General features: G+C 43.5%; 1 protein-coding gene across 2 annotated transcripts; it reads left to right on the top strand.

The window, feature by feature from the left end:
• Nucleotides 1-814: 814 nt before the first annotated feature.
• Nucleotides 815-23,989, top strand: ahi1 (Abelson helper integration site 1). 2 transcript variants are annotated; one of them, XM_046309085.1, is made up of 27 exons: nucleotides 815-960; nucleotides 1,880-1,947; nucleotides 2,074-2,210; nucleotides 2,349-2,974; nucleotides 3,217-3,371; nucleotides 3,609-3,798; nucleotides 4,044-4,236; nucleotides 4,366-4,461; nucleotides 4,558-4,743; nucleotides 5,026-5,175; nucleotides 5,430-5,562; nucleotides 6,465-6,588; nucleotides 11,423-11,652; nucleotides 11,814-11,920; nucleotides 12,118-12,236; nucleotides 16,790-16,920; nucleotides 17,196-17,336; nucleotides 18,461-18,651; nucleotides 18,764-18,809; nucleotides 18,888-18,940; nucleotides 19,102-19,219; nucleotides 19,754-19,812; nucleotides 20,002-20,070; nucleotides 21,329-21,491; nucleotides 21,721-21,845; nucleotides 22,269-22,348; nucleotides 23,236-23,989. In XM_046309085.1, exons 2-27 carry the CDS (start codon nucleotides 1,938-1,940, stop codon nucleotides 23,426-23,428), a joined length of 3,825 nt encoding a protein of 1,274 aa, XP_046165041.1. In that variant the 5' UTR covers nucleotides 815-960; nucleotides 1,880-1,937; the 3' UTR covers nucleotides 23,429-23,989. The 2 variants fall into 2 exon arrangements, with proteins under 2 accessions (XP_046165041.1, XP_046165040.1); XM_046309084.1 differs by lacking the exon at nucleotides 815-960 and adding an exon at nucleotides 1,350-1,500.
• Nucleotides 23,990-24,640: the final 651 nt, after the last annotated feature.

Raw genomic sequence — 24,640 nt, 5'->3', positions numbered from 1 at the left:
CAGCCTTGAGTTTGAGAGCTAAAGTGATGGGATACCTCACTGCACAGCAATGACAAAGCAGATCGACTATTAAAGTTATAACCAGCTGTCTCAAATAAACATGACACTTCCAGTGGGCTTAATGCTGAAGTCAGCAACTCAAAACGACACTTACACAGACCAAGGTGTGAAATAAATGAATACTGCCCCATGATTTCCTGATGCTTGTATATATTTTAATGCTTGTAGACAATACTGGGTTGGGCAGTGGGGTTAAACCTGTTATTAGACTAGTGCACTACACATCCATTTACATTGCATGTGTCCAGCAGTGCACGAACTGCATGTATCTGGTGCAGCTCAGAAGTATAGGACGCAAAAGATTCCCTTCTTCCTCAGCCAGCAAACATAACATCTTGACAGCGCCTTTATACACTCCTTCATTTGAAGAAGTTCAGCTGACAATCTCTTTACATGTGCATCGAAGTTCTTCAGCAGTTGCGCACACTTGACATATTTTAGTGGCCATTTCCAAAGTAAAGTGAAAACATTCACTATCGTAAAACATTGATATTGTTCAAATACATTTCAAGTAGGCTATGGGTTACTTATTCGTAATATTCCAGTAGCAGCACTCAGGTGTCAGTGTTCTTCTCAAGCCTTTGAAACAAAAACAAAAATACATTTATTTAACTCAAGTCAGTTAAGAAAAATAATCTTATTTACCATGACGGCCTACCGGGGAACAGTGGGTTAACATATTTTGTCCGCTAGGGGATTCGATCCAGCAACCTTTCAGTTACTGGCCCAACGCTCTAACCACTGGGCAGCCTTCTTGCTTAATTTCATGGACCAAAAACATGCATCTGCAAAAGGCTACTAAAATATTATACCAAGGCCAAGTTCAGTTGCTAAACGTTTTCGAACGTTGCATATAGAAATGCCATGGCTAGAGCTGATGTGATTCTGCATGTCAGAGAGGTATGTTTGTTCAACGTAGGCTATTTCTATCTGAGCGTTGCGTCCTGCTGAACTCGCAACTGTATGTGGGGACTGCATGTTTCTTTGCCATTGCACATATTCTGAGCTTGTTCATTACAAACAACGAAATATGACTTAACATTCATTAAAATGCTAAATACGTAAAAGATAAATGCATATACGTTTTCCTGTGCATGACTTGCTATCCAAAAGTAGAGTTCTGCAGAGTAGATTCAGATATGGTGAAAAAAATGGCTGATGTGCAATGTCTTGCATACATTTTCATCTATATATTCTCCAAGGAAATATTACTGATTGATAAAAGTTACATTGCACACATATTGCTAAACAATTAAATGGGATTCAGCCGGACGTTAGATGGGCGGAGGATACTTTCGCTCCGTTGATGAGTTGGTGAAATCGAAGACCTTGGCTGTAACGTCATCCACAATATTTTTACCCTATCACTGCTGTTGTTGTTTTGGAAACCATCGCAACGGAGCCAGTGGTGTGGTCCCAATCGTTTACTCAAATATTGTGGTAAATTGTATGCTTTTCAGGTTGTCGATGTTAGTCTGCATGTACATTCACGAAAATAACAATATTCGAAAACACCGCTAAGTTTGGCATCATTGTGGTCACCCTAGCTAGCCAGATTAGCTAGCATGAGCTAATGTCAGTAACGTTAGCAATTTAGCTATAACGGCAAGCTAGCTAGTCAGCTAGCTATGTTTGTTGTCATCAGTTGAATAGGCCTAACCCATCTGGTCAAAATGGACTAACTAGGCAGGCTTGCATATTGTTCAAATAAAATGTAGAAAAGTTCCATTGTTTGCAGTCAGACCCATACCATTGTATTGTTAGCTAAATTAGCTATCTAGTTAGCTATCTGATTAGTCTGCTGCCTTGCATTTTCTAGGAGGAAAGTCTCCCTTGGCCCTTTGCATGCAGAATGAGTGTCACTTCAGCATTCGAGAATGCCAGCAGGTGAGTACACACAATTGCAGTATTTTCCAAACATTGACTGTATTGTAGCTACATAGTATGGTTAATAAATTAATACCTGGCCTATGAATAAAGTAAACAGAGTAGCACACTATATTTGTTCTCTAGGTGAGAGTGAAGCCCGAGCTAAAACCAGGGCCAGATTTGACGAGGTCTTCAAGAGATACACTGAGCCGGCTACATTGGAGAAGAAAAAAGTGAAGAAGAAGAAGAGCCCAGATCAGCCAGAGCAGGAGAGTATTGTGGTAAGTTGGAATAGGTCAGATCAAGAAGGGTTGGCACTGAAATCACTTTAACAATATTTGTTGTGCATGGTCTCTGTAAAATTAACTTCCATGCACATAAATGTATATTCTTACCTATTCTTACCTCTTCTCGTTCAGCTCCAAACGTTGAAACAAAACCTTGACATTGTGAAAGACCTAGAGGACGATGAGACTGTTCATCAGAACACCTATCACGCTGACCAGGGCAGCCCTCGTTTCACCAAGAACAAGCGTAGGGAGAGGGAGGTAACAGAGAAGGTCAACAACAACAACAATGGGAACCAGGATGAGGAGGAGCAACCAACCAAAGGGAAGAGGAAAAGTAAAAGGGAGCTGCCTCCAGCCCCAGTGCAGCAGGAGGACAGTTATATCATTCAAATCGACCAGACTGATAGTACTGCTGGAAATGCCAAAACACCCAAATCCAAGGCCTCCTTAGAGTCGGAAGACCCTGCGAATATACAGAGGAGAAAGAGTAAGAAAGGGAACAGCAAAGGAGGAGAGGAGGTGTCCGAGGTCCAGGGTGAGGTTGCGGCGGAAGCCGAGGATGAGTTACTTCATGAGTACCAGAAGCAGATGGCACAGGAAGAGGAGATGGCTACTGTGAAGAAGACTGTACACAAGAAGTCAACAACAGACCAGACCAACGCTGCCACTCAGGAAGTAGTAGCATTAAACAATGAAGGTGCAAAGAAGAAGAAGAAGAAGTTGAGGTCGTCATTGGATCCGGATAGGGAGACGAGGTGTGTAGAAGTCTTACAGGATAACTAGTGAAGTTTACATGAACCTGGAAGAAAGCTGTAAATGACAGAGCCAGATCTGTTTGTTCTATCTTGGCAAACTTTATGGACATATTCTTGGCATAACAATGTCCATAGAAGTTGGCTAAAAAGCAAAAACAGATCTGGGACCAGGCTATAAACCTAAATTACCCACTAATACCATAGACTAGATTATCATGTTTATTTTCCATTTTGCTTTACAGTATGATAGAAGATCTGCAGAGCAGCCAGTCTGACGACGTCACTGAAAGGAAGAGGTCCAAAGAGAAGAGTCAGGAAAGCCACCAAGAGGACGACGAGGAGGACAGACGAGAATCTTTCAAATCAAAAGGCAAAAAGAAGAAAAAAATAAAACAATGTGGGTATAAAAAGCTAAGAAAACATTCAGCTGGTCATACAACTTGTTTTATGAACAGTTAGAAATTATGTGGCTAAGCTGTTCTTGAAAAGTTGGTGTGATGTTTTTTTTTGCTATCTTCAGTAACATTAGTTAGTGTGATACTATGGTACGACGATATGGAAGCACAAAATACTCTACTTGAAAGGTGAATAACATGATAATAACATTGAGTAACACTTCTTTCCTTGGTGGTAGTGGTGAAGGAGGAGAGTGATACAGAGATTGTTGAAACTCCTCGGAGACCAGTCTTTGATGACAACCTGGTCCTGGGCGTCTACATCCACAGGACAGACCGCCTGAAGACTGACCTGCTGGTCTCACACCCCATGGTCAAGATCCACGTTATTGACGAGATGACTGGGCAATATGTGAAAAAAGAGGACAGGTGAGAAATGGTTTTGTTAGTTTGTGATTTTGTTAATTGTGGGTTTTTGATGTTACTAGCTTGGTGGTCCAGATCTGTTTGTGCTGTTATTCAGGTTAAATCGATCCGACTATGACCGTAGCAGTTGGCAGCACAAACCAATCTGGAACCAATTGTTAAATGTTGCCGTCACAACAAACGTAAAAACTGGTGGTGACGAGAATTGTGATCAAATCATTTTTTGTGTCCCTCTCCATATTTTGCAGTCACCGCCCGGTCTCGTCATTCTACGAGCAGGAGAGTGTGGAGCATATCCTTCCCATCATCACCCAGCCTTTTGACTTCAAGAAAAACAAATCAACAGTTCCAGAGTGGGATGAGCAGATCATATTCAACGAGCGCTTTGGATATTTCCTCCAGGATAACCATGAAGGCCCTAGAGTTATGCTCTTTTTTGAGGTAAAAATAATGAAAAGAGGATGGGTTTGTGACACCAATATCTTGACACACGTCAATCATTAACCAGATGTAAACTCAAAACTTTTTCCTAAAGGCCATTTTGAAAAGATTCTTTTAAATATATTTCAGGTCCTGGATTTTATGACCATGGAGGAAGCCAGAGCCAATGTTGACGTCGACAGACATGAACGAGGTTTTCGAAAAATCGCCTGGGCATTTCTAAAGGTAATGCATTTAGAAATATTTTCAGTTATGAATATCCATTATTGAAGAAAAAAAGAGATTTGTAACAATTTATTTCTACATCTCGGCTCTCTGCAGCTTGTGGGCACTAACGGAGTGCTGAACATCGACAGTAAACTGCGTTTGCAGCTCTTCTGTCCCCCTCCCCGGGGCAAGAGACAAGAAAATACCATTGAGGTAGTGGACTGGTGGAGGAGATATCCCCGTAGCAGATACACATCCACCCTCTACATCACTGTGAAAGGCCTCAAACTACCTGATCATGTAAGTCGATACTGCTTTGAAATCATACTACACAAACATGTTACTGATATGTCTGCTTTAGCAAAACTACCACTACCACCACTATGATGATAATGCTAATAATACTAATAACAGTAGTATAATAGTAATCATTAGTACGTTAGTAGTAGTAGCAGTTTAGTTGTAGAAATCAAATCTTCATCCATAAGGAGTTGCTGTTTTATTTCCCAAAGGGTGAGTTGTGGTTTGGTCCAATGCTGTTTTAGGCTGTTGAGGTTTGACTGTTTTAGGTCTGTTGTGTAGGTGGACCCTAGTATCCGCTCCATGATGGCCCTGCAGCAGGAGAGAGGCTCCACTTCCTTTAGCGAGCTGCAGAGTGAGATCACCAGGAGAACCATAACACAACCTCTAGGCAACAAACCTGAGCTCCGTTGGAGCAGAATGCCTGGCCAGGTCTGTTTACTAAAGAACTTCTATTCTCGACTCTCTGTTCTATCTCCGTTCTGTTGTCTAACAGTATCTAACTGCTACCCAATTCAAGGGCTGCCCAATTGCTGTTATAAAGTCATGATGGCATGTTGAGAAACACAACTTTGAGCCAACATTTACACAACGTTCTGTGGTGGTCGTGCGTTTGCTGGGAAATCCAGAAATGCCATCAATTATCCCCAGATGTGTTATTTGATGAAGTTGTATTTGTGTTGCAGGTGTGCCGGATCCCTAATAAGCCCATGCTGTCGTTCCGTGGTGGTCAGATGGGTTGTTTCACGATACGATTCTCCCACGACGGGAGGAAGCTGGCTGCTGCGTGTGCTGACAGAGATGCCTTCCCCATCATAGGTAAGAATTGTAAACCCCTACTCAGAGCCACCTTAGTGCTCAGTGCCTTCATAAAGTATTCATACCCCTTGACTTATTCCACATTTTGTTGTGTTACAGCCTGAATTCAAAATGGATTATATAGATTATTTTTCTCACCCATCTACACACAATACCCTATAATGACAAAGGGAAAACATGTTTTTAGAAATGCAATACAGAAATGTCTCATTTACTTAAGTATTCACACCCTTGAGTCAATCCTTTGTAGTCTTTCTGGGTAAGTCTCTTAAGAGCTTTCCACACCCTGATAGTGCAACATTTGTCCATTATTATTTCAAAAATTCATCAAGCTCTGTCAAATTGGTTGTTGATCATTGCTAGACAACAATTTTCAAGTCTTGCCATAGATTAAAGTCATACTGTAACTCGGCCGCTCAGGAACAGTCACTGTCTTCTTGGTAAGCAACTCCAGTGTAGATTTGGCCTTGCGTTTTAGGTTATTGTCCTGCTGGAAGGTGAATTCATCTCCAGACTGAACCAGGTTTTCCTCTAGGATTTTGCCTGTACTTAGCTCCATTCCGTAGATATTTTTATCCTGAAAAACTCCACAGTACTTAATGATTACAAGCATATCTACAACATATGCTTGAACATATGGAGAGTGGTACTCAGTAATGTTTTGGATTTGGCCCAAACAGAACACTTTGTATTCAGGACAAAAAGTTGAATTGTTTTTAAAAATGTTTTGCAGTATATCTTTGGTGGCTTGTTGCAAGTGTGAAAACACACTAAAACGTCACTTACACCGAGCTAAGGAGATTGATTCACTTGAGGAATTAATTCTGTGTGCTTACCACAAACAGGTGTGAATTATTTTGATTTATTATTGAAGTTATCTCACCGTTTTTTTTTTCTCTCAGTGTATGAGATTCCTTCAGGCAAGGTGTTGGCTGCCTTCAACGGCCACCTCAGTATCGTGTATGATCTCTGCTGGTCCAGAGACGACTGGAGCCTCCTGTCTTCCTCCTCTGATGGCACCGTCAGGTAAATGGTCTACCTGTACCTCATATATACCCTGCCTGGGTAGGATAAACATGGAGCCTCGATTAGATTACGCTGATGCTTAGGATATATTTGTGCATGTGTTGTCACTAATATAATGGATTGAAGTCATACCCACATATCTCCTCTAGGGGGAATGTGTGCACTAGGCACAATGCCTCTAATGGCGCATGAGCAATATACTGTATAATATACTGAACAAAAATATAAACTCAACATGTAAAGGGTTGGGCCATGTTTCATGAGCTGAAATAAAATATCCCAGAAACGTTCCAAATGCACAAAAACCTTATATTGCCCACCCATAGCTGTGCCCATTACGAGTCATGTGAACTCCATAGAATAGGGCCTAATGAATTTATTTCAATTGACTGATTTCCTTATAAAAATTGAATCAAATTTTATTTGTCACATACACGTGTTTAGCAGATGTTATTGTGGGTGTAGCGAAATGCTTGTGTTTCTAGCTCTAATAGTGCAGTAATATTTAACACTAATATCTAACAATTTCACAACAATACACACAAATCTAAAGGAATGGAATGAAGAATATATAAATATTTGGGCGAGTAATGTTAGAGCGGCATAGACTAAGATACAGTAGAATTGGATAGAATACAGTATATGCATATGAAATGAGTAATGCAAAATATGTAAACAATATTAATAAAGTGACTAAATCAAATGTATTTATATAGCCCTTCGTACATCAGCTGGTATCTCAAAGTGCAGTACAGAAACCCAGCCTAAAACCCCAAACAGCAAGCAATGCAGGTGTTGAAGCACGTTGGCTAGGAAAAACTCTGTACAAAGGCCAAAACCTAGGAAGAAACCTAGAGAGGAACCAGGCTATGAGCGGTGGCCAGTCCTCTTCTGGCTGTGTGGAGATTATAACAGAACATGACCAAGATGTTCAAATGTTCATAAATTACCAGCATGGTTAAATAATAGGTCTGGGACAGGTAGCACGTCCGGTGAACAGGTCAGGATTCCATAGCCGCAGGCAGAACAGTTGAAACTGGAGCTGCAGCATGGCCAGGTGGACTGGGGACAGCAAGGAGTCATCATGCCAGGTAGTCCTGAGGCATGGTCCTAGGGCTCAGGTCCTCTGAGAGAGAGAAAGACAGAGAGAATTAGAGAGAGCATACTTAATTCACACAGGACACTGGATAAGACAGGAGAAGTACTCCAGATATAACAAACTGACCCTAGCCCCCCGACACAAACTACTGCAGCATAAATACTGGAGGCTGAGACAGAAGGGGTCAGGAGACACGGTGGCCCCATCCGATGATACCCCCGGACAAGGCCAAACAGGAAGGATATAACCCCACTCACTTTTCCAAAGCGCAGCCCCCATAACACTAGAGGGATATCTTCAACCACCAACTTACCATCCTGAGACAAGGCTGAGTATAGCCCACAAAGATCCAACCCAGACAGGAAGATCACAGCAGTGACTCAACCCTCCTAGGGACGGCATGAAAGAGCACCAGTACGCCAGTGACTCAGCTCCTTTTAATAGGGTTAGAGGCAGAGAATCCCAGTGGAAAGAGGGGAACCGGCCAGGCAGAGATGGCAAGGGCGGTTCGTTGCTCCAGAGCCTTTCCGTTCACCTTCACACTCCTGGGCCAGACTACACTCAATCATATGACCCACTGAAGAGATGAGTCTTCAGTAAAGACTTGGTTGAGACCGAGTTTGCGTCTCTCACATGGGTAGGCAGACCATTCCATAAAAAAGGAGCTCTATAGGAGAAAGCCCTGCCTCCAGCTGTTTGCTTAGAAATTATAGGGACAATTAGGAGGCCTGCATCTTGTGACTGTAGCGTACGTGTAGATATGTACGGCAAGACCAAATCAGAGAGATAGGTAGGAGCAATCCCATGTACTGCTTTGTAGGTTTAGCAGTAAAACCTTGAAATCAGCCCTTGTCTTGACAGGAAGCCAGTGCAGGGAGGCTAGCACTGGAGTAATATGATCACATTTTTTGGTTCTAGTCAGGATTCTAGCAGCCGTATAGTTTCTGATTTTTGCAATGTTACGTAGATGGAAAAAAGCTGTCCTTGAAACAGTCTTGATATGTTTGTCAAAATAGAGATCAGGGTCCAGAGTAACGCCGAGGTCCTTCACAGTTTTATTTGAGACGACTGTACAACCGATAAAATTAATTGTCAGATTCAACAAAAGATCACTTTGTTTCTTGGGACCTAGAACAAGCATCTCTGTTTTGTCCGAGTTTAAAAGTAGAAAGTTTGCAGCCGTCCACTTCCTTATGTCTGAGACACAGGCTTCTAGCGAGGGCAATTTTGGGGCTTCACCATGTTTCACTGAAATGTACAGCTGTGTGTCATCCGCATAGCAGTGAAAGTTAACATTATGTTTTCGAATGACATCCCCAAGAGGTAAAATATATAGTGAAAACAATAGTGGTCCTAAAACGGAACCTTGAGGAACACCGACATTTACAGTTGATTTGTCAGAGGACAAGCCATTCACAGAGACAAACTGATATCTTTCCGACAGATAAGATCTAAACCAGGCCAGATCTTGTCCGTGTTGACCAACTTGGGTTTCCAATCTCTCCAAAAGAATGTGGTGATCGATGGTATTAAAAGCAGCACTAAGGTCTAGGTGCACGAGGACAGATGCAGAGACTAGTGTTCCATTATTAAAGTGCCCAGTGATTCCAAGTCTATGTACAGTGGGGCAAAAGAGTATTTAGTCAGCCACCAAGTTCTCCCACTTAAAAAGATGAGAGAAGCCTGTAATTTTCATCATAGGTACACTTCAACTATGACAGAAAAATGAGAAAAAAACAACAGAAATCACATTGTAGGATTTTTAATGAATTGATTTGCTAATTATGGTGGAAAATAAGTATTTGGTCAATAACAAAAGTGAATCTCAATACTTTGTTATATACCCTTTGTTGGCAATGACAGAGGTCAAACGTCTTCACAATATTTTCACACACTGTTGCTGGTATTTTGGCCCATTCCTCCATGCAGATCTCCTCTAGAACAGTGATGTTTTGGGGCTGTTGCTGGGCAATGCGGATTTTCAACTCCCTCCAAAGATTTTCTATGGTGTTGAGATCTGGAGACTGGCTAGGCCACTCCAGGACCTTGAAATGCTTCTTACGAAGCCACTCTTTCGTTGCCCGGGCGGTGTGTTTGGGATCATTGTCATGCTGAAAGACCCAGCCACGTTTCATCTTCAATACCCTTGCTGATGGAAGGAGGTATTCACTCAAAATCTCACGATACATGGCTCCATTCATTCTTTCCTTTACACGGATCAGTCGTCCTGGTCCCTTTGCAGAAAAACAGCAGGTGGACACGTCTGGCACTGCAGGATTTGAGTCCCTGGCGGCGTAGTGTGTTACTGATGGTAGGCTTTGTTACTTTGGTCCCAGCTCTCTGCAGGTCATTCACTAGGTCCCCCCGTGTGGTTCTGGGATTTTTGCTCACCGTTCTTGTGATCATTTTGACCCCACGGGGTGAGATCTTGCGTGGAGCCCCAGATCGAGGGAGATTATCAGTGGTCTTGTATGTCTTCCATTTCCTAATAATTGTTCCACAGTTGATTTCTTCAAACCAAGCTGCTTACCTATTGCAGATTCAGTCTTCCCAGCCTGGTGCAGGTCTACAATTTTGTTTCTGGTGTCCTTTGACAGCTCTTTGGTCTTGGCCATAGTGGAGTTTGGAGTGTGACTGTTTGAGGTTATGGACAGGTGTCTTTTATACTGATAACAAGTTCAAACAGGAGCCTCTTAAAGAAGAAGTTACAGGTCTGTGAGAGCCAGAAATCTTGCTTGTTTGTAGGTGACCAAATACTTATTTTCCACCATAATTTGCAAATCAATTCATAAAAAATCCATACAATGTGATTTTCTGGATTTTGTTGAAGTGTACCTATGAAGAAAATGACAGGCCTCTCATCTTTTTACGTGGGATAACTTGCACAATTGGTGGCTGACTAAATACTTTTTTTGCCCCACTGTATATAGGGAAGCAGCCTCTAATGTGCTAGTGGTAGCTATTTAACAGTATTTAACTGATGGCCTTGAAATAGAAGCTGTTTTTCAGTCTCTCGGTCCCAGCTTTGACACCACCCTCTGGAGAGCCTTGTGGTTGCGGGCAGTACAGTTGCCTTACCAGGCGGTGATACAGCCCGACAGGATGCTCTCAATTGTGCATGTGTAAAAGTTTGTGAGGGTTTTAGGTGCCAAACCAAATTTCTTCAGCCTCCTGAGGTTGCACCTTCTTCACCACACTGTCTGTGTGGATGGAGCATTTCAGTTTGTCAGTGATGTGTATGCCGAGGATCTTGATGCTTTCCACCTTCTCCACTACGGTCCTGTCGATGTGGATAGGGGAGTGCTCCTTCTGCTGTTTCCCGAAGTCCACGATCATCTCCTTTATTTTGTTGACGTTGGGGGAGAGATTATTTTCCTGGCACCACACTCCCAGGGAGGTGAATAATATAATGAAGACCTCACCTCCTCCCTGTAGGCTGTCTCGTCTTTGTTGGTAATCAGCCCTACTACTTTTGTGTATATGAACTGTAACTCAGTAAAATCATTGAAATTGTTGCATGTTGAGTTTATATTTTTGTTCAGTATCAATGATGTGTGGTGTAGTACGCTCAGTAACATGAGGACACGGTGGGTATAAGTAAGGGTGAGTTTACTCAGCAAGCTTAGCACTCCGTACATCATCAGCACTTGCATTCTCTTCTTTGACATGTCTGATATCCTGATTTAATTATTCAACACTATGATCCCTCTCAACCCTCTCAATTGTCTCTTGCAGAGTGTGGAACGTGCAGAGGCTCCAGGCCATCGCCCAGAAGGTGCTCCCCCACCCGTCGTTTGTCTACTGTGCTCAGTACCATCCTACGGCCCAAGGCATGGTGGTAACGGCTGGGTACGACTGTCTGGTGAGGGTCTGGAGGGTGAACGTCAAAGATGTCAACGGACTGCTGCTCCAGGAGTTCGAGGGTCACAAGAGCTTCATCAACGCTCTGTGTTTTGACTCCGAAGGTACGGAATCAGTAAAACAATCAATCAAATTTTTTATGGAGCACTTTTTACTCCAGCAAGTCTCTTTCTGTTCGAGAATAACAGTTTTTTTGGTTCCTGGCTAGAGTATCTATTCATGGCATTTGGTGGATGTGTAATGTGTTTATTGTATATTTATTCAGGAAACCGAATGTTCTCTGCGGACAACGTTGGGTTCATCATTGTGTGGAGGACGTCGGTTGATGACAGTCGGCATCAGAGACCGTGTCGTCACTGGAAGATTGAGAAGGTTTGAGAACAATAATGTTATTGCATGAAATGTTCACCCAAAATGTGTCTTATGCTGGTGACAATGTCCCCTCTGGGGGTCAAGGAAGTCTATTCAGTCATTCATTTACATTTACATTTAAGTCATTTAGCAGACGCTCTTATCCAGAGCGACTTACAAATTGGAGAGCTGGATTAATACTTTATTTTGTCCTGCAGGAGATAGGAGAGAGTGACCTGAGTGGGCTTCCCATCAACACGTTAGAGGTCCATCCTAATGGTCGCCGTCTACTGATCCACGCCAAAGACAGCGTTGTCAGGGTGATGGATCTCAGAGTGTAAATATATATATTTTTAAAGCCCAATTGAGACCAGAGCCTCATTCGCAATGGTGCCCTGAGTACAAAAATGTTCACTATCTTTGTACTTGTTCCCAACATGTTATTATGATCGATATACACAAAGGGGGGTCCGACCCGAACTAAATGGGTGTACCAGTTTATTAGGTTTATTTATTACCGGGTCGGACCCCCTTTTGCCTCCAGAACAGCCTGAATTCTTCAGGGAATGGATTCTACAATGTGTCAGAAAAACATTAGTTGCTCAAGGGACCTAACATGTGCCAGGAAAACATTCCCCACACCACTAAACTACCACCACCAGCCTGTACCAGGCAGGATGGGGTCCATGGACTCATGCTGCTTAGGCCAAATCCTGACTCTGCCAACAACATGACACAACAGGAACTGGGATTCATCGGACCAGGCAATGTTTTTCCACTCCTCAATTGTCCAGTGTTGGTGATCGCGTGCCCACTGGAGACACTTCTTCTTGTTTTTAGCTGGTAGGAAGGAAACCCGGTGTGGTCTTCTGCTGCAATAGCCCATCCGTGACAAGGATCAATGAGTTGTGTGTTCAGAGATGCCGTTCTGCACACCACTGTTGTACTGCACCGTTATTTGTCAGTTTGTGGCCCTCCTGTTAGCTTGCACAGCGATTCTTTCCATTCTCCTTCGACCTCTCATCAACGAGCTGTTTTCGCCCACAGTACTGCCACTGACTGGATGTTTTTTGTTTGTCGCACCATTCTCGGTGAACCGTAGACACTGCTGTTGGCAATTGATGTTATTCTTCAATAACACGAACTCCAAAGCAAATCAGGGGGAGAAAAATAGGTTTATTTGAGAAGGACAAATCAAGATGTTATGCTGAGAGATAGATGTTCAGATGTTCAGTCTCCCCTCTCCTCAGCTTTTCTCCACTGAGCAAAGGAACAGGATGTAATTTATTACATTTACATTTAAGTCATTTAGCAGACACTCTTATCCAGAGCGACTTACAAATTGGTGCATTCACCTTATGACATCCAGTGGAACAGCCACTTCACAATAGTGCATCTAAATATTTTAAGGGGGGTGAGAGGGATTACTTTATCCTATCCTAGGTATTCCTTAAAGAGGTGGGGTTTCAGGTGTCTCCGGAAGGTGGTGATTGACTCCGCTGTCCTGGCGTCGTGAGGGAGTTTGTTCCACCATTGGGGAGCCAGAGCAGCGAACAGTTTTGACTGGGCTGAGCGGGAACTGTACTTCCTCAGTGGTAGGGAGGCGAGCAGGCCAGAGGTGGATGAACGCAGTGCCCTTATTTGGGTGTAGGGCCTGATCAGAGCCTGGAGGTACTGAGGTGCCGTTCCCCTCACAGCTCCGTAGGCAAGCACCATGGTCTTGTAGCGGATGCGAGCTTCAACTGGAAGCCAGTGGAGAGAGCGGAGGAGCGGGGTGACGTGAGAGAACTTGGGAAGGTTGAACACTAGACGGGCTGCGGCATTCTGGATGAGTTGTAGGGGTTTAATGGCACAGGCAGGGAGCCCAGCCAACAGCGAGTTGCAGTAATCCAGACGGGAGATGACAAGTGCCTGGATTAGGACCTGCGCCGCTTCCTGTGTGAGGCAGGGTCGTACTCTGCGGATGTTGTAGAGCATGAACCTACAGGAACGGGCCACCGCCTTGATGTTAGTTAAGAACGACAGGGTGTTGTCCAGGATCACGCCAAGGTTCTTAGCGCTCTGGGAGGAGGACACAATGGAGTTGTCAACCGTGATGGCGAGATCATGGAACGGGCAGTCCTTCCCCGGGAGGAAGAGCAGCTCCGTCTTGCCGAAGTTCAGCTTGAGGTGGTGATCCGTCATCCACACTGATATGTCTGCCAGACATGCAGAGATGCGATTCGCCACCTGGTCATCAGAAGGGGGAAAGGAGAAGATTAATTGTGTGTCATCTGCATAGCAATGATAGGAGAGACCATGTGAGGTTATGACAGAGCCAAGTGACTTGGTGTATAGCGAGAATAGGAGAGGGCCTAGAACAGAGCCCTGGGGGACACCAGTGGTGAGAGCGCGTGGTGAGGAGACAGATTCTCGCCACGCCACCTGGTAGGAGCGACCTGTCAGGTAGGACGCAATCCAAGCGTGGGCGGCGCCGGAGATGCCCAACTCGGAGAGGGTGGAGAGGAGGATCTGATGGTTCACAGTATCGAAGGCAGCCGATAGGTCTAGAAGGATGAGAGCAGAGGAGAGAGAGTTAGCTTTAGCGGTGCAGAGCGCCTCCGTGATACAGAGAAGAGCAGTCTCAGTTGAATGACTAGTCTTGAAACCTGACTGATTTGGATCAAGAAGGTCATTCTGAGAGAGATAGCGGGAGAGCTGACCAAGGACGGCACGTTCAAGAGTTTTGGAGAGAAAAGAAAGAAGGGATACTGGTCTGTAGTTGTTGACATCGGAGGGATCGAGTGTAGGTTTTTTCAGAAGGGGTGCAACTCTCGCTCTCTTGAAGACGGAAGGGACGTAGCCAGCGGTCAGGGATAAGTTGATGAGCGAGGTGAGGTAAGGGAGAAGGTCTCCGGAAATGGTCTGGAGAAGAGAGGAGGGGATAGGGTCGAGCGGGCAGGTTGTTGGGCGGCCGGCCGTCACAAGACGCGAGATTTCATCTGGAGAGAGAGGGAGAAAGAGGTCAGAGCACAGGGTAGGGCAGTGTGAGCAGAACCAGCGGTGTCGTTTGACTTAGCAAACGAGGATCGGATGTTGTCGACCTTCTTTTCAAAATGGTTGACGAAGTCATCTGCAGAGAGGGAGGAGGGGGGAGGAGGATTCAGGAGGGAGGAGAAGGTGGCAAAGAGCTTCCTAGGGTTAGAGGCAGATGCTTGGAATTTAGAGTGGTAGAAAGTGGCTTTAGCAGCAGAGACAGAAGAGGAAAATGTAGAGAGGAGGGAGTGAAAGGATGCCAGGTCCGCAGGGAGGCGAGTTTTCCTCCATTTCCGCTCGGCTGCCCGGAGCCCTGTTCTGTGAGCTCGCAATGAGTCGTCAAGCCACGGAGCGGGAGGGGAGGACCGAGCCGGCCTGGAAGATAGGGAACATAGAGAGTCAAAGGATGCAGAAAGGGAGGAGAGGAGGGTTGAGGAGGCAGAATCAGGAGATAGGTTGGAGAAGGTTTGAGCAGAGGGAAGAGATGATAGGATGGAAGAGGAGAGAGTAGCGGGGGAGAGAGAGCGAAGGTTGGGACAGCGCAATACCATCCGAGTAGGGGCAGTGTGGGAAGTGTTGGATGAGAGCGAGAGGGAAAAGGATACAAGGTAGTGGTCGGAGACTTGGAGGGGAGTTGCAATGAGGTTAGTGGAAGAACAACATCTAGTAAAGATGAGGTCGAGCGTATTGCCTGCCTTGTGAGTAGGGGGGGAAGGTGAGAGGGTGAGGTCAAAAGAGGAGAGGAGTGGAAAGAAGGAGGCAGAGAGGAATGAGTCAAAGGTAGACGTGGGGAGGTTAAAGTCGCCCAGAACTGTGAGAGGTGAGCCGTCCTCAGGAAAGGAGCTTATCAAGGCATCAAGCTCATTGATGAACTCTCCGAGGGGACCTGGAGGGCGATAAATGATAAGGATGTTAAGCTTGAAAGGGCTGGTAACTGTGACAGCATGAAATTCAAAGGAGGCGATAGACAGATGGGTAAGGGGAGAAAGAGAGAATGACCACTTGGGAGAGATGAGGATCCCGATGCCACCACCCCGCTGACCAGAAGCTCTCGGGGTGTGCGAGAACACGTGGGCGGACGAAGAGAGAGCAGTAGGAGTAGCAGTGTTATCTGTGGTGATCCATGTTTCTGTCAGTGCCAAGAAGTCGAGGGACTGGAGGGAGGCATAAGCTGAGATGAACTCTGCCTTGTTGGCTGCAGATCGGCAGTTCCAGAGGCTACCGGAGACCTGGAACTCCACGTGGGTTTATAACCCCCCACCCTAGCCTGGGGTTGACCAATCAGAAGTCCTTGCAGGACAACTTGGCCAATGGCCAAATAACAAGTATCCTGCCCCCGACTCAATGTATAGACCCATGACAATGTCGCTCTGAGTTCAGGAGTGACATTCAACAGATCCTTAACGGCTGTTGAACTGAAACCCAACTCCTATTTACAAATCGCTATTGACCATTAGTACTCTAGCACTCTTGTCCTCTCATCCTCTGTGTTGTGTATTTATCTTCAAAATGTTCCTATACTGCCATGCATGAAAATCCCAGGAGGGCGGCTGTTTCTGATATACTGGATCTGGCGCGCCTGCCACTGACGATCATACCACGCTCAAAGTCGCTTATGTCACTCATTTTTCCCATTCAAACATTCAATCGAACAGTAACTGAATGCCTCGATGCCTCTCTGCCTGCTTTATATAGCAAGCCACGGCCACGTGACTCACTGTCTGTAGGAGCAATCCATTTTTGTGAACGGGGTGTATCTAATAAACTATCCAGTGAGTGTAGTTCTGTATTGCCACAACTCAAGTAAGTTTCCATGTCCTTTTATTGATCTAATGTACAGGCTTCTAAAATGTGTTTGTGTGTCTGTTGTTGCAGATTGGCTGTGAAGAAATACACAGGTGCCACTAATTACAGGGAGAGGATCCACAGCACGTTCACACCCTGTGGGAGCTTCATCTTCTCAGGCAGCGAGGATGGAATGGCCTACGTGTGGAACGCAGAAACAGGTGAGGACAAGACAGCCACATCTGATCATCCAGTATGAATTTAGACACAAACTAATAATCTATGCACTTAGGGACAGTTTCCCGATATCCAGATTAAGTATAGTCCTGGACTAAAAAACCTGCTCAAAGGATAATCTCCTTTGAAATGTTTTTTGTTCCAGGACTAATTTAAATCTGTATCTGGGGAAATGGTCTCTAGCTAAGTGCATGCGTTGTTCGTTTTTGTTGTTGTTATGATCAATAATAACTGCTGGTTTTGTGCCTGCATCTACCAGGTGACCAGGTGGCGGTGTACTCGGAGCTGTGTTACCCCACAGCCCTCCGTGGTGTGGGCTTCCACCCTCATGAGAACATGGTGGCCTTCTGTGCCTTCGGTCAGAACCAGCCTGTGCACGTCTACTTGTACGACCGCAGAGGTGAGCAGCTCATTATTGTACTGAGATCGATCACGCAATGAGAAGGTCTTAGGAACACTGGGCTGTGCCTGAGTACCTTGCTCAGAGCATTCAAATAATTGTATTGTAAGAGGACAGTGGCGTTACCAAAGATGGTGGTTAAATAAAGATTGTTCACTCAAGCCATTTACCATTGTAAAATTGTTTAAATATTCCTGTCTGTGTAGGTGGGCATTCCCTCTCTGTGTAGGTGGGCATGCTTTCCAACGTGAGTGAGGTAACAACTGGCTCTGGTCTACTTATTGTCCCCTCCCTTCTCATCCCACCCAGAAAACATTTGCCAGTTAGATGTCTTGGTCTGGAGCGTCCCCTCCGCGGGACGGGGGCCAATAAGTAGACCAGAGTGGCACCGCCTCGATCAGAAGTTAGGGAGTGGGATGATGTCTCTGGCGTTACTAAGTCTTGATTCCACACAACTTGAGTCATTAGTGTAGGAGCCATATGACTGTTTATAGCAGGGGTGTCTGCCTCGCGGGTGGTTTGAGTAAAATAAAAAAAGTATATAAATATTTTTTTTTTAATTGGGGAGGGGGGGCTCAATATACTTTCAAATGACTAAAACCAAATCGAAACTGTAGAAATTATAATGGACCTACCTCATTCTTATACTTTCCAGCTCTCCCCAGCTTGCTATTAATCACAGAAATGGATATTAGATGGTCAGGGAGCATTGAAAATGTCCAAAATAATGGATAGAGGACAATGTTTTGGTAATTTTGACAGCGAGGAAAAATAACACATTTTTTGTGGTGCCCTCCGGACCTCGTTGAAGACCGAATGCGGCCCCGGGGCAAAATGAGTTTGACACCCCTGGTTTACAGGCTTATGAATATTTTGTGTTAACTTAGTCTGTTTTGGGATGTTCAAAAATGGTAGGCCTTGAGATTGGGTAGACTGGATGAGTATTTTTGTCTGTTTTGTGGACTGAGAAGAAAATCTGATTGATTTATTGGGAAACGGTTGAGCTGAGTACAACACGGGGATTAACACATTAAAGCAATTATACTTGTTTCCAACGTGGTCCCTGATGGAATACACACAATAAAGACAAAGCAAAAACACATTTTCTCTCTGTTTCTTCTCAGCGGCCCAGCTGGAGGTGGAGAGTCTGAAGGGCCACAGCAGGTCTGGATCAGCCGACACTAAGATGTTCAGGAACACATCCGACCCAGTAACATTCCAGGACACCTCCGGAGCAGCCATGGACTGCTTCGCCAGAGCAGCCAGACTGTCTATGAAGATGCAGCGTGTCAAAGATAAACTGGACTCTGTTCTAGTGAGTACAAATCTTGTTTTGATTTAGTTTTAAAAACGTGAATGATATTTTTACCTCGAATTGAGGGTAAATCATTATGCAAACTAACTAGAATTTACTCATGTTTTTGTAGGAACCATCTCGGAGCTCCTCTGCTGTGGAACACTTGTATGAGCAAGGTATGCTTTAACAATGATATTGGTATGTTTATGCAACAATATGTTGACATTTGTTTGACATGTTTTTGTGGTTTGTAGATAAAGCGGGCATGTATCAGATGGGGAGGAGCCTATCTCAGGAAGCTGGCCCAGTAAGTAGTACTCTCATTAACTCTGTAAGCCCTTAAAATTAACCGTTTTATTGTCCAACCTCTGTGTGTATGTGTGTTGTCTGGAGGGGTTGGGATATAGCAGAACACATTTCAGTTTCCCTGTAATAATGGAAAATGAATTATTCTTCTGCTGTTTTCAGATGAGCTTGAACTCGTCCCTGCCTCCTCCGTCCCTCCTGTCACCACACTCCAAACTGCAGCTGTCTAGTTCCCTCGGAGCTCAGTTCATCCCCCAGGCAACTCTCACCTCCCAGAACCGTGAGTGGCTCTAGACATGCCCTTTCTCTGAAGAAAAACAAATCGGTCCAGTCCTCGCCTCCTGGCCTTCATTACCCTGATCCTTAAGCCTGCCTAAAGATAAGCTTCCAACTGTCAAGTTTTTCCCTGTCAGTTCAGATGATGGGAAGGAGACAGATTTTACTGCTACAGGCCTATGAATCTAAGCAGCTCTGTGAACGAACCACTGTGTCGTCAGTAATTTGTAAGAATTGAGGTCCGTTTACCCAAATGAGCTTAAGGACCCATTCATGCAGAAAGAGAGCTTTGGCCAGACATTTCAACAACAAAGCAAAGGAAGGATTTACCAAAACGCAACATTCCCAGACTCACTAGAGCTGTTAAGGATCTTACAGAGCAGCATGTTCACTGTACATAAAGACCAAGACGGGCCTCTCCTTGTCCTCAACGCTGTCCGTAGATGTACACACCTCTACGATAATGTATGCTTTGAGCTCTTCGATTTTAATATATTCATCTGGTATTTCCTTTCTCTTCTTTCTCTTCTGTTTGCAGGTGGTTTCAGCCCAGTGGGCCAGCATCTAGGAAGAGCTCCATCTCTCAGGCTACAGACTGTAAGGCATCGTTATAATGTTATGCTATTCTCGTTGCTTCCTTTTTTGTGGATTTTATTGGGTTTTAACAGTAACTTTATTTTAGTCTTGTGGGCTGAATATTTCCTTTATCTATCTGAAAGAAACCGACGTAACACATGAAGTTGAATATGGAATGGAAGTTTAGGAGCGTTCCCTTTCTTCCCTCAGAGCTTCCCTGATCATCTGTCTACAGCCATTAGAGTGGACGCAGATTCCTTGGTACCAGTTCAGCAAACGGTAAGTTCCTGTTTTTATTCTAACATTGACAACTGTATGCATTATTAGAACATACCAGAGGTGGGACCAAGTCAGTGTTTTACAAGACACAAGTAAGTCTTAAAGTCTTAGCACTCAAGTCCCAAGTCATGTCCCAAGTCAAGTCTCAAGTCCTAAACTTTGAGTTTCATGTCCTAAACAAGTCATAATGTGCTCTTCACCAAATGTAATACCATTTCATATTTTTAACAAGAGTAATAGTTGATTTATAGTGGTATGTCTGACTAATCTCTCAACTCTTTTACTCCCCAACAGGGTTCTGTGTTTATCTTTGAAGTGCTTTCTCACATACCCCATGCAATAACTCACATATCTCTGACCTTTTCTTTATAAGAGGCAGAGACTAGAAAAGAACTGTGAAACCATTTTTAACAATATATACATTATAAGGTTTGTCTGTAGTCATGGACTCTATAAATGTAGTGGGGGAGGGGTCTTATAACCCTTCCCCTTCTATTAATACAACATAAGCATAATTAATTATTATAATACAATTGGTGCAGCCCTTATCATGACCCAAATTTGACCCCATCAGTAGCCATGAGAAAGACCTCCCCCAATTGCCCAACCTTAGCACACACACACCCACCTCCAACCCCTCTCTGTGTGTGGTTACAGTTAACGTTTGTCAATGGTTTAACGAACAGCAGTAACATCAGTCAGGATTTAGGCTACCAATTGCCTAGCCATTTGTAGCTCAATCTTGGGTGCAATGATCACGATCCTGCACTGACTGACTGTGTGTAGGCTCATTGATTCAACGTTATGTTAGCCTACATGCTACACTACACTGCTGTCCGATTCAAACTGTAATCCGTTAAATGAAGAGTTGATGTCACATGTTTTGCAACAACGTTTTTTTTTTAATAGTCTTTATATCTGAAAATAATTTTTATATTTGGGCTTGATTCAAACTGTAATCCGTTAAATGAAGAGTTGATGCACTGCACACTTTTTTTAATAGCATCATTTTTTATATTTGGGCTTGGGGAGGGTATCAAGTCCGTTCAAGTCAAAAGGCTCAAGTCCATGTTAAGTCACGAGTCATTGGTGTTAAAGTTGAGTTGCAAGTCATCATATTTGTGACTCCAAGCCATGTGACTGTACTCTGGAACATACTATACCCAACAATCAAATATGACAATTTAAAATGATCCGTTATTTTAACACCATGGTCAACCATTCTTAAATCCTTTTCATTTCTCTTTCTTTCTGTCAGGTTGTGTCTTTGTATGACTACAGTGCTACCCGGTCAGATGAGTTAACGGTACAGCGTGGTGATGTCATCCATGTGCTCTACAAAGACAACGACAACTGGTGGTTTGGACGCCTGGCTAACGGACAGCAGGGATACTTCCCAGCTACCTATGTGGCAGAAGAGCGTAAGTAGAGCTTTATATATTTTCCACATTAATATAATATATGCACTTCTCATCATTCTCCAAAGCAACTTAATCCTTATGGGAAACCCACCGTGGTGTTGCTAGCATACTCTTACCAACTCAGCCACACAGGACAATGAAAAAGAACCCATGTGGATATGGAGCCTATAAAGTCAAGTCTATATGGATGTGTTGTTTGTTGCTGAGCTATTTCTCTCGTCTGCCCCAGGGGATTACAACGACGAGCTGTCTCAGGCCCTAAAGGCACAGTCTGCCCTGTCTGAACAGACCGACCTATCAGTCCCCCCTTCTGAACGGACTGACCAATCAGATGGGAGGTTGACACCTACCAAGGTAAGGCGACTGGGTTCTGTTTCAGCGATCGTTGTGTGGTGTAGCTAAAGTGTTTCTTGGTTCTGATGGAGAAGGGTACTTCAAATAAAATCATTGATTGATGATTTATTTTAGAATTTACCCAGACATCCCCTCCACCAATACGGTCCTTTGCTCATCCTAGGCCGAAAATCGACAGGTTAAGACAACGTCGTCACAAATCTGGACCAGCGATGTCGCTAACTACTAGCGCCGTTGCTAACTAGCATAGCTAGTCTCATTGTTGCTAAGAGTTATGGGATATTAGAATCCTGTTGTCTTAACCTTTGTCATCTTCAACCTAGAGATCATCTTGTTCCCCTTCTTCAGGGAACCAAGGTTGTAGGAATTACTGTTCATTTCCTTGTACCTTCTCTTCTTTGATTACTCTCCCTCCGCTCACAGGTGTCAGCTGCCGTTGTCTCTGGGGAACTCAAGTTCATCTCTGAGCTGGATACAGACCCTGAGCAGCCTGCTGCCACCAAGTAAGTCCTCTTCCTCACAGCAACAGTCCTCATAAGTCACAGCAGTGGTTCCGATATCATCCCGTTAGTTCATTTTGTACACTCGTGTTCTAACCACATGGCGAGAAAATGGGAAGAAAATGAACTTACTAGATACATTATACGAGATACATTATTAGATGACATACAATTAATTGGTTTAAGTGCTGACGTGTTAGATTGTGTTCTGTCAGAGAGTTCGTTTTGGAACCAGTGTGTGGCACTGGAAGGCATGAAATCAGACTTTTGACAGCTTACAAAAGGGGTCTCTTGAGGTTCCATTTTAGGGCCTGCCGTTATTACACTGTATGATATAGGAAGAAATGGAAAATCTGCAGAACTCCCAACAATATTCTGACGACACAATCGTTTACTCTTGTGCCTCTAAAATTGAGAAGGATTTTCTGGATTTACTAGCATTTGATGACATTCTCAAACAACTTTCTCAACAAATGGAGTCACTTGCAGATTTTAAGTGTGAATTATGATTGTTTGATGATGATTCACTGATTTGAAATAGTATCTAGGCATTTGAACTAAGTTTTAGACAGCATATTGTAAACTTGTCCAAAAAGCTGAAACAATTATTTTCCCATAATGCTCTTTGGTCTTGTAGAGAGCTACGAAATACTTTGAACTGGGCAAGAGGGTATCTCTGAGTGAGTTTAAAACTCTGACTGAAATGTTGTTGACCGCTGTAATTGTTTGGAATGTATTTTCCTTGTATGTGCTCTTGTATTTTATGGTCATGCTGACTACTTCCTGCTGACCTCTTGCCAGTTCCCCTTCCTAAAGTTTTTCTGTATTTTTTATATATATATATATACATTAATGTCAGGCCAATGTGTTTTTCCCCCATATTTCTCAAGAGTGAAGAAGAAGAAAAAGAAGTTAGTGAAGAAGTTAGAAGCTCCGTCATCACCACCACCGGCCACATTCTCCGACCCTGATGCCCCAGGAACGTCATCTACCAAGAGGAGGGCCTATGCTGCAGGCAGCAGACCACTGCCCCCCAGCCCCAGGAGAGGACAGTCTAACAGAGCCTTGGAGCCTGATACCTAGACCCATGGACCTATGGTTAAGAGTACACTAAGAGCTGTTTTTTAACGCTAAATTCCCTTTTGAACAGAAGATAACAAATATGTTAATAATGAAACCATCCTGTAAAGCGTACACATATTGTTTTATTGTGGGTGGGGGGGGGGTTCAAATACTTTTTAAATGATGTCCGAATAACTATTGATGAAAAAAATATATTTAGAACATCTGAATTTTAAAAAGTTTACTAATTATGTCCTATAATGTAGTATCAGTCCTGGAAAGATTTTGTATGTTTGGCTGTTTTTATCCTATTTATTGGAGTAATGCATTCATTGACTTCTGTAACCTGTTTGTTATGAGCTATAAGAAAGGCATATACTTATTAATACTACAGTTTTATTTTTATAGCTTAAAGGGACGAGGAAAGTCGTAATCACCAAAGTGTCACCAATACAATTAAAAATAGTTGCCAAGTGAATTGTTTGTATATGTATTTCTGTAATTACAGAAAATTACAGTTGCTAGTCATTTCTTTAAATATGTCCGCAGTGATTATGTTAAATATAACAACTTTAAAATGTGTTATGAGTGAGGAAAATCTGTTTTGTTAGAAAAGTATGGTACATATAGCTAAATACATATAAAAAATAATCATCTCTTTGAGTGTGATACAAAACTATCTCAAACACAGATAGTAGACCAAATCTGTTATCTTTTATTATGAATTCCCTATTTTATTTGACCAGACTAATGTCATTTGGAACTCTGCAGTCAGTGAGGAAAAAGGTACCTAGATTTCCCCTAATGCCATTATTGTAAAATAGGAGTTTAAGAGAGCAGAAGCACACATTGGAATAACACCAAAGGCATGTAACTACAAGACTGTAACAAAGGTCTAAGATTACATTAGTTACATATTTTCAAATAGTTTGGTGTACTTGAATGAACCACAGTTATGATCACTTGACATGTGGATACAGTTATTTTGGTCAATGGGCAATCTACATAACCATGAAGGAGGTCAATAGCTATGCACATTTAGTTCTGACCCCACTGTTCAGATAAATAATTCAAGTCATGTGGTGTTGGAAATGAGAGGCATTTACATAGTACTGCATTTCAATGGGTACATGTTTACATTGCCAACTGATAAATGCCCATTGATTGTCATTAACATTATTTCATGAACCATTCACCTATTCCTAAGTAAATGGTGTTTTGAAATAACTTGCT

The sequence above is a fragment of the Oncorhynchus gorbuscha genome, linkage group LG17 (genome assembly GCF_021184085.1).
Source record: "Oncorhynchus gorbuscha isolate QuinsamMale2020 ecotype Even-year linkage group LG17, OgorEven_v1.0, whole genome shotgun sequence".
Taxonomy (NCBI): Eukaryota; Metazoa; Chordata; class Actinopteri; order Salmoniformes; family Salmonidae; genus Oncorhynchus; species Oncorhynchus gorbuscha.
The sequence above is the reverse complement of the archived record's forward strand: the minus strand, read 5'-3'. Positions and strand labels throughout refer to the sequence as shown.